An 11,039-nucleotide genomic window follows, 5' to 3' on the forward strand; every position below is an offset into this window, starting at 1 on the left:
GGAAGCTTACAACTCAATTTTGCATCGAGATTCGGGCATGATCAAGATAATTTTTTGATGATATATCACTTATGAATACAAGCTACACGGCTCATGTATTTTTGAGCAAATAATCTTTAAGCTTGCTATGTATTTTTCTTATTTATTTAGCTCAATGTGTAACCTTTCTTGAAGTACAAATTCCTAATCCAAACAAATAAATTAGTGGATGGTCTAATGAAAGGTGCTTTTACCAGATGTTACTGTTAATTATCAAATTACTAATAATTTAATTATGTTTCCATTAGCTCTTAGAAAGGTGATTTTACTACTTCACAGAACTTATCAAACAAAATATTGACAGACCCTCCTCGCCAGCTAGGGTTTTTTCCGGGAGCTCCGCTTAGGATTCTCTCGCCCCGTTGGGGCTTCCCCCTCGGTGGCGCCGACGATCTCGGTGATTTTTAGGGAAGTTCTCTCTTCTTTTTTTGGTGTTTCTCTTTAATTTTTTGTTTTTGTTTTCCATCTCCGGTGCGTGCCGGAATGGCGCCTAATCGCCTGTGCGATTGTTGCGGTTGATAAACCTGTGGAGTTGGGACCTCCGGAGAATGTGGCTGGGAGTGCTGATGATGTTTTGGGGGATAATATTGTTCTTCTTAATTCTAATTTAGTTCATATTATTTTTGTTATGGTTGAGGAGGAACATGTTTTTCCGATTCGTCATTTTTTGTGCTGGTGAGGTAGGAGAATTGATCGAAAACAATTGTGATATTAATCTTAAAACTAACTTTTCTTGTACGGATGTTGTGGCTATTCCGAGAGATCTTTCTATGGATGTAAATTCTGGGGATGTTGAGCCTTTTGGCCTCCATGTTTCTCCAATCCATGCTTTGGTTAGTTGTGATGGATCCTCTCCTTTGGATTTTGTGGCCCGGGATGTTGTTTCTTTGTCTGTTAATTTGACTTCGAATTTACCTATTAATGTTTAAGCTGATTTATCTCCTAATGCTGCCTCGGAGGGCAATGCCACTTTGTTAATATTCCTATTTCAGTTATGTCTAAAGATGAGCTGAAGGCTCATGTGGCTCAGTCTATGAATAACTTTGCATTAGTTCAAACTGATTGGCTGGTTTTGGATGAGTCACTTTCTTCACCTTCTATGTGAAATTTGATGACATTGCGAATGATTTGGTTGGATGTTTTGTTGATCAAGTTTTTCTCAATGGCAGTGGAAAAATGCGTAAAAGTAAATCCGAGAAGCAATAGGCTTTGGCAGTATCTATTGTTGTTACTGTAGTGGTTTTTGTTGGCTTTGTGGACGATGATGAGGTGGCCACCTGCTTCCCCATGTTGGTTAGGCTTATTGGCAACCTTGGTGTTTTGACCTTTTGCTTGGTGGGTTCTCGTGTGGGATCGAGGCTGTGTTGGTTTTGAGTAGATGTCACCTATGGATGGTCCATGCCTGGCCGCGAAGTGATGTAGGGGGCTTCCATTCTTGAGTCTGTTTGGGATTCTTATCCTGCTCAATTTTTTTTTTAAGAGTTTTGCTTTCTTGCCTTGTATCTTGTTGTTTTGTCGCTTAGGATGTCGTTCGGATGATGTTGTACTCCCTTACTTTTTGAATAAAATTATGTTTTTGTTAAAAAAAAAGTGGATGGTCTAATGAAATTCCAGAGCTTCTCACTCTAATCTCTCTTTATATGTTAAAATTCGTAACCCAAAATTTATCAGGTTGAGGCAAAAACACTAGCCTGTGGACATATGTTGTGCAAATTTAATTAGTGTTGGGTATTTGTTCCTAGATTTAGGTTGTTTAGGTTTCTTGTACGGCATATATAGCCATTAGTATAGCTAGTTGTGTAGCTTGTTTGCCTATAAACAGGCTTTAGTTTGTATTAGGAATGGGGCCAAGAGAGAAATAAAATTTGTTGTGCATTTGGCTCTCCCCTTTCCTCTCTCCCTCCTCCTCCTCTCTCTCAAGATCATGAGGAAGTGCTTCTTCCTCAAGTGAAGGATCTTACAATTAGAATTTTTTTTTTAATTTAAGGTTGTATGATGTTAAAACAAGGGATTGGCTGATAGGCTCAATTTAGGGAGAAATTATTTTGTGAGGTCACTAAACAGTCTAGCGATGAGTCAAAATGCGTCACGTCATCCGGTAACGAGCAGTACACAACAGCGGTACACAACAAAAAAATGATCTGACACATTTTGATTTGTCTCTGGACATAGTTTAGTGTCGCACATAATAATTTCACTAATTCAGGAGCTCTCCACTTTGATTTGTCTTTTGAAATACCTAATTTCCCTCTTCTGCTCATAGATTTTTATCAGTCTACTATTTCCTACATAAATTTGATTGTTATTCAATTTGTATTTTGTTGCCCTTTTTTTACATTATTATTACACTCTCTTTAATCTTCATTCTTTCTTTTGTTTATCGTTAAGTGTAAATAAGTTTCTAATATTACTCTTAGATAAATTTGAATCCAACACATTTAAATTCTCTAACTTTTTAATTTTTCTTTAAATCATAACATAATGTTAACTATTCCATAAATATTTGAATTCATAGATTTTATTTGCCCAAAGGACCACTAGCATTTCTACTAAAATCATTCAAGGCTTCCTACTTTTGGCTAATGGATTCAACCAGAAAAAATAAGCCATTTGTAGCTACTTTTTTATGACATTTTTTACTTAATTGATTGATGTAATATTTTTTAATTTTTATTATGAATTTTCTAACATCATTATAAAAATTACCTAATCAAACACAAATCTTAATACAATATTTAAATAAAAAATAATGAAAATTTAGGGTCATTCGAACCCTACTTAAATTAATATTTAAATTAAGTTGGTGTTGATGCACACTATCAACATCAACACAAGATTTGTTTTAGAGAATGTAGTTTTATAAGGGAAAAGTCAATACTAGGCTTCGTTTGGGACGACTTTTTTATTGCTTTTTTAAAACAGAATTTTAGTACAAAAATTAAAATTTTGGTACTAAAACTCTGTTGTTAAAAGCAATAAAAAAGTAATCTCAAACGAAGCCTAAAAGGTAAATAGCAACCCAAAAATAACTTTGCCGTTTAGAAACAGAAAAGACAAAATTAAGCCGTCTCAAACGAGGCTTGAAACATTAAACTCTTTCACTATGGCCCCATGAGCATTCCAAGCCACAACACATATTAAATATACATAATAATATTATTAAGATAATAACTAACCCAAATTTTGATTCTAGTAATCTAGATTCCTCAATCAAATTCAAAATTCCAAAAAGTATGGATCATAAATTAAATTTCATTGAAAAAAATTTCTTACACAGAGACTTTCTTTGAGACAAATTTAGTCAAGACACAAAAAAGAAAGTGAAATAATCAAATGTTTTCAGATTAGTCATCACAATCCAATTAATTTATCCTTCGTTCAATCACTTAACAATTTTTGAAAGTTCAGAGACCAGAAGAGTAAGGAATCCCTGTTTTAGGAATCCATGAATCCCCTTTAATAAGTCCATGAACCGTAAACTTACCAGCCTGCTTCGCGTTCATAACCTGCAACCCCTTCCACTTAACCCTATTCTTCAAGCTCGATCCCGGCCCGTAATTCTGGTACTCCGAGTAAAAAATCGTATCCGGCACCGATGTCCCCGTTCCCAGCCACGGCAACCACCCCGCCGGATTAATAACTCCGGAGATCGTCGACTTCATAAACACGGTGGTCGAATAGGGTTTCCACGGCCTTCCGAGATACACAGAAACACTGCTCAAATTCCCCGAAGGCCAAATAGTGCAGTTGTGAATAGAAATTGCGGTGTTTTGGTTGGGATCGACCTTGCCTTGAGCGGTGATGGTGTCTTGCTGGCCCGGCAGGGGGGTTCTGGGGAGAATGTTGCAGGATTGGAAAACAGAGGCCGCGTTGCCGAAGATGAAGTCGACGGTGCCCAAGATGGTGCATTCGCGGTAGAATTGGCGGAGGGAGTGGACGTAGAGAGTGTCTTGATAGGCGTCGAATTTGCAGCGGTGGAAGGCGACGAGATCGGCGCTGGCGAGTACGGCGACGGCTTGTTGTTTGATTGCGCCGGCGGTGTTCTGGAATGCCATGTCGATGGCGATGAAACCTTTGCCGAAAACCGCTGCATTCGCGAAGAAGACGCCTTTGAGACACTCAGGAATGTATGTATATAATTTTGGATTTACATACATAGCATAGAAGTTTTATATATTTATATGAATATCACATAAAATTTAATATTTATTTATTATAATCTTTAAATTATATTTAAAACGACATTACTATTATCTTTTAATAAAATATATCTTTTTTTAATGTTATTTTTATACTAAAATATTATATATTCAAATATCAAAATATAAATGTTAAATATGTAAATGCATAAAAATGTTGTTGGAATATATATGTAAATTTCCTTTTTTTTAAAGGAAGGAGAATATTTTTATGCTTATTTAGTTATTTATATAATATTTTAGTGTCATAATTACGTTAAATATATGCATGAAGAAATATGTTCTATTTGAATAAAGTTTATATTAATAAAATTTTTATATGATTTAAGAAATTATCAATCTCATCTAAAAATAAACATGAAAAAAAAATATACTTTTAAATAATATTAGTGATGTTTTTAATATAGTTTAAATATTTTATTTTCTGAATTCTGAAGTTTATGGCAAAATATTAATAATTTATTTTTGATCGATGGATTACCGAAAGTAGCAGACGAGAAGGTTGGCGTGCCGTCGACGAAATTCAGCCTACCGGAGACCATGGTTGCGTCCATCCCATCGCCGACGATGACAACGTTCCACATGTTCTGTTCAACCCTAACATTTTCGTAATATACCCCCTTCTTCACGTATATCACGAACTTCTTACTGCTCTTCGTCGGCACCTCTGCCAGCGCCGCCGTAATTGTCTTATACTTCGCCGATCCGTCTTTCGCCACCACCACATTAGCATTATATTTTAAATCGCTGGAGCTCTTTAGCAGCCTCCGATCACCATCTGACATCCAACTCATCAAACGCCGCCGCCGACGAAGCTTAACGGATCCGACGAAGTCCGCAATTTGGTTCAAAATGGAAAGGCTGTTGCTTGTAATTTCCGTCGAGTTCTTCATTGCCACGGCGATATTAACTCCCAGATCATTGCCTAATCCGTCCAAGCAAGTGTCTTGGTCGGTAATGGCGGCGCTCAGCCAGGTCTTGAGGTCGTCGACGAAGCTCTCCGAAGTGAAATTCGTTGCTGAGGTGGTGCAATCTTCGATATGCTCTGCTGCAAGCGAAAGGAGCTGTTTGCAGTCAGAGATCGCGGCATTGGACAAAGATTTGATGCCCTGTTTTAGATTTGGATCATCGAAAAGCTTTGCGGAAGTGAAAATAGCGTCTTTGGCGGCTTGGACTGCGAAGCGGAAGAGCACGGCTGGGTCGAGGCTGGAAGAGTTGGTGACGACGGGGGCGAGGGAGGCATAGCATGAGTCGGGATATAGGGTGGTGGAGCAGAGGGATTTGATTGATGTGCGGAGGGAAGAGTCGGCGGCTGAGGCGGTGTCGGTATTGGGATTTAGAGGACCGGAATCGGAGCCATGGTTGGATGCGAGGATGGCGACGGTGATGACAGCAATGAGGACGATGGAGGAGAGGGCAATGATGGCGAGTCGTTTACGGGAGCTGCGGTGACTGGAGCCCAGCTGGTCTTGTTCGGAGATCATGCCGTAGGAGCTGAAGGATGGCATGGCTGGCTGGCTCCGATCTCTGCTTTCTGGTTGGGGAAGCAGAGGAGGAAGATGGAGCTCGGCGAGAAGCGAATGTTGTGCGTACTTGGTTTAAATAGGGCGGGAAGGGATTTTGTTGCGCCACGTGGCAGACGTGCGCGGCAATAAGCCAGCCGTTGAAGAGGCAGGGGAGCATGTAGTATGTAGGTGGAGGTCCATTTCTTAAACCGAGTGGAAATGAAAATGACGAGAGAAATTTTGGGCTAAAATAATTTGATTTAAGTTTATCTATTAAATTTTATTTGAGATGAGTTTAGTAATTATTGAATTAATTTTTTTAATTAAATTCATCTTAGAAATATAATAAATAAAATTGTTTTAATTAAATTTTAAATAGATTAATTGAAATGAATATATAATCAAGTTTAGCTTGAACTTCAAATGCTTATATTAATTAGATGAGTAACTAAAAGAGTTAATAAATATGTTAGTGAATGAATAGTCATTAAACTAATTCCTATGTGATTATCATGTTAACAAGTAATTTTATAGTTCTAACTTCTAAATAAACAAGGAGTTCAATAAATTTGGAATTAGTATATAATCATTTGACATTGATTTATGAAACTAAGTAAGATTTAATAGGACATTGAAAAGAATTGAGGATTGAAAAAAATTATATTAAAATTTTGAGGAATGGGAGGGCATCTAAATAAGATAATTAAATGTAGACATCAGAGTTATTACAACATTTTTATATATTATGATGAGATTTACAATCAAGATTTTAAACTAGTTGCAAATCTATGATAAATTATACTCTCGTGCCGGTAGTTTTCCTTTATCTCATTTGATACCTCCTTTAACCTCCACAATCTCCTCTCTCAATTCCAACTCTCCATGCTATATATATATATATATAAAATAGCATCTACAAAAAAATATGCATAAACCACATGAATTCAAAGAAAACAAAAATGGTTGTATAGAAAGAAAACTATGCATGTTGTTCAATGCCTCATGCAACAAGATTCTTACCCTTTGTTAAAATCATATAAAAATCACATAATGAGCAGATAAGCCAGCAAGTAATGAAAATCTTATGATTGAAATCAATGCAACGAAAAAGAGAAACAATATACTTTGAATCATATAAGCAAATATATATTACATCAATGTCCATTAATTGTACCAATTATTTATATCACATTATTCTTATATAATACTTCACATCTCAGCCTATTACATCATCAACCACAGTATCAATAATAGGGATCAATATTAGTAACAACAAAAGTAATAATTAACAACAACCGAGATCAATATTCTGTATGAATATTAGCGTCAGTATCAATAACCACATTTAGATATTTAGAAGATGACATCTTGATCTTGTTCCTATACTTATGAATCTCAATTAATCACCCCCTATGACTCTTAATCAGTGTACTCCTTATAACTCTCCTTGAATCATGTGAATAGTCGTCCCGACTCTTTATGACTCTCAATTAGTCTCTAGCTCTTTATGAATCTCATCAGTGAATCAGTGAATCATGAGGGTATTATGTGGGGTTATCACATATACTATATATCTGATATTAATGTGTAAATCATTTTAGTTAGACCAGTTCAGTACATTCTTTCTGCTTTATCAGTATCACATTCCAATACATATCAGTCATATCAATTATTACAACACATATATATATTTCATTATTATCGTATTAAATCATAATACATCACTTTTGACCCGGCTTCACTATATATTTTTCCTACTCATTTACAAAAACATTCATATACATGTTTCTAACATGTGAAAATATAATAAAATTATATAATATTATTCAGAATGATTAAATATATAATATATCAAAAATTACATAATGAAAGCTTATAAAATTAGGATACAATGAATTTTTGGAGAAATTTAAGAATGATTAAATATGTAGAAATTAAAATCATAAAAATATAAGTAATAGGACAATTAGTTATAACAAATAGAATAGTTTTTTGTAACAAGAATGACATATAATAAAGCTATGAAGAACTTCCTCTCTTCTGCCGCTCCCCTTCTCTTCCTCTCTTCCTTTTCCTTCTCTACCAAGCCACACAAAATGAGCATAAGGGAGAGGGAATGGTACGGATATTTAGATTAAAAAATATATAAAATATTGTTAGCAGCTAACATCGTAGCATGCACTCAGACCTAGCGCTGCAGCACTGTATGTAAAATTAAGATATATTGTAGAAATAGAGTCTCAAATCCCGTAGCAATGATTTCTGGCACCATTGTGCTCTCAAGCATAACACTACATCATTCAAAAGCACAAAGTTGAAGGCTCTAATTCAAACAAAAATTTTAATTTTCAATTTAATTTTTTTTTTCATATTTTGAGTTATTATAATCTTTTCACCTTTAAAAGAAGATGTCATCGACATTTCTATATCAATCAGGGAGAGGAAACTTATGTAAAATATAATTTCTAAATCAAACTGATTAATCAACATTCAAACAACTAGAAATCAAAGATCACTTCAAATTAATTCAAATCTCGTCGGAAAACTTAACTAATAAAATTAGAAAATAACACAAAATCATATCAGCGTATCATCAGGCACATTAGAAACCTCTTTCACTCATTCCAAATATCTATGTTCATATCATGTTCATGTCCAGGCAATGGGCATTATGTCATTTGATGTTCATAACTACGCATCTAAAATATTATCATGTTACTCAATAACAAGGTCTTCCCACACCAAATACATTGCAGTATAGTACGTGCTTTAATAGTCTTTCCAATCTTTTTCTTATATCTTTTTTCCATTTTGTTATAGTTCTTACCATGCTGTTTCGTCAATCTATCGCGCTCACCATCTGAGTAATCATGTCAGCAAATCTTTTATTATTCTCTGAAGTCACTGAAAATACTTCAATGGCAGGTTCATATTTCTTTTATTTTTTATTGATTTGGGTCCATTTGCCTTATCCATAAATAAATTTTAAATTTAATATAGATTCTTTAAACAAAATAAACACATACACAATAAATTCTTAAAAAAAATCTATAAATACAAAAATAATGCAATCAATAATACCGTACCACTTTGATCACAATCAAATTCTTTTACTGACTATTGCTCTGATACTAATTTTGTCAAGCATCAAGACCTAAAGTTAAAAAATTTCTTTTTTTTTCTTTTTATTATATTTTCAACTCGTCCATTTATAACAAAATCAAATTTATATCTAGAGTTGATAAATTATATTATAGAAATATAGATAACAAAAAATAGAATTCATATTACTAAAATCAATATTTATATTCTATTTTATCTATAGGAACCAAAATAGTATGTACAATAGCCTTATTCATAGGCTAGAAAAAATATACATAAACCAAATGAACCAAAACAAAACTAAATTAGAAGTGTATAAAAAAAAATTATATTATGTCCAGTGCCTAATGCCATAAGATTCTTATCTTCTCCTAAAATCAAATAAATAGCGCATAATGAATAGATAGTCCACTAAGTAACCAAAATAGTAAAACTGAAATTAATGTAGTAAAAAAAATAAACAATATATTTTGAATCATATAAGCAAATCTATATTACATTAAAATCCATTAATTGTACCAGTTATATATATATCCTTCTATAACATATCACATCTCAGTCTATCACATAATCAGTCACAATATCACACTATAGGAGAAACGTCATTTTCCGGCATACATTTTCACCGGAAAATTGGTCAAAATCCGTCGGAAACTAGCATTTCCGGCTGAAATATTTTCGCCGATTTGACGCGCGTTGTAAAAGGCCTTCCAGCGCAAAATTATATGCCGGAAACATTTCCGGCGAATTTTTCGCAGGACAAATATTTTCGGCTGAATTTTTAAAGTAAATTTTTTAACAATGAACTCTTAAAGATAAAAAATATAATTTAATTTAAAAATGAATTATTATATTAGTTAATTTAATTTAATAATAAATTATTAATTTATTTAACTTAATTTAACAAATAATTAATTATAAAATTTTACTATAATTTAAGTTTTAATTTAAGTCACAATATCACTTAATTACAGTAACCTGCGTCTGTAGCACTCTGACCGCAGACGCCCTCAGTCCGCCTGCCGACAACCTCAGTACACCTGTCGATGCCCAAAGGTGATCTCCGTGTATTTACTTTTTTTTTCCTTTAGTCATGGATGTTCTTAGTAATCTTTGCCCATATCATTTTGCTTTAGTCATGAATGGCAGGTTGATTTTGGACAAGCATTAAGCCCATATCATTTTGCTTTAGTCATGAATGTTCTTATTGCTAAGACTATTGCTTATGATACTATTCTTTTTTATAAGATTAGAGAAGGAGTTGAAGGTAACTTTGAATTTTGGATGTTTACCTTAGATTGTAAAGGTTCTCGCTTGATTTGATTTAAAATATAAACATATCGAGTATAATTTTAGTTGTAATACACTTAGTGAGGGGATTACAAATTTGAGCGATAAAGTTATTAATAAGAGTACACGTTTTACATATATTGGATATCTTATTCAAAGTGAAGGTGAAAATCAGAAGAAGAAAGAGCAAGAGTCAACACTTGAATCATAAGGCAACGAGAACACAGAGGATGATTAGTGTTGTTATTTCTTTGAAGAACCTTTTAATGTATCTGGAACATTTGCATTGTTGATTGTGTGGATTTCATATATTATGAGTAGTATGGATTTATATATTATGTTGATTATGGAACATATGGATTGTGTTTTGTTATTTCATATGCAATGTTCTGTTGATTTTAGACTCTATTTCCGTTGCTTGCTATTGTGTCAAATTACCCTTAAAGTTTTTATTTATATATTTTTTGAATTATGTGCAGATATTATACAAATTGGTATAAATAAAGATGGGCTATCAATTTTTTTTGTAAATGCTACAGGTTTCCAATAGCTAATCGACGGTTTAGCTACCAGAAACTTCGATACCGGACAACTTATTTAGCTGCCGATTTTTTGGTTTAGCCGCTAGTTAATTACCAGCAGCTAACTAACGGCTTGATAGCCGGATATTGTGGCGTTATCAATGGCTGGTACCCCGTCGATAATTAACCAGCAACAGGCGGCAATTCGCCCGTTGAAACTTACTGGCCATTTCACCGCCGAAACATTTGACCGCTGGAAATTGGCCGTCGAATACCTTTCCTATACGGTTTATTCCGGCTTTTTGTGAAACACAAGAAAATAGCTAGAAAACTTCAAAATTGCCGGAAAACTTACATTAACCGTCGGAACAGGCCACCGGTAT

At 34.1% G+C, this 11,039-nt stretch overlaps 1 protein-coding gene across 1 annotated transcript; it reads right to left on the bottom strand.

Moving 5' to 3' along the window:
- Positions 1-3,362: 3,362 nt before the first annotated feature.
- On the bottom strand, positions 3,363-5,746 carry LOC110094630 (putative pectinesterase/pectinesterase inhibitor 24). The gene is made up of 2 exons (XM_020819895.2): positions 4,720-5,746; positions 3,363-4,126 (listed from the first exon to the last, which is right to left on the bottom strand). Exons 1-2 carry the CDS (start codon positions 5,744-5,746, stop codon positions 3,444-3,446), a joined length of 1,710 nt encoding a protein of 569 aa, XP_020675554.1. The 3' UTR covers positions 3,363-3,443.
- Between the last annotated feature and the right edge of the window lie 5,293 nt (positions 5,747-11,039).

Source organism: Dendrobium catenatum, unplaced genomic scaffold (genome assembly GCF_001605985.2).
Source record: "Dendrobium catenatum unplaced genomic scaffold, ASM160598v2 fragScaff_scaffold_1226, whole genome shotgun sequence".
Taxonomy (NCBI): domain Eukaryota; kingdom Viridiplantae; phylum Streptophyta; class Magnoliopsida; order Asparagales; family Orchidaceae; genus Dendrobium; species Dendrobium catenatum.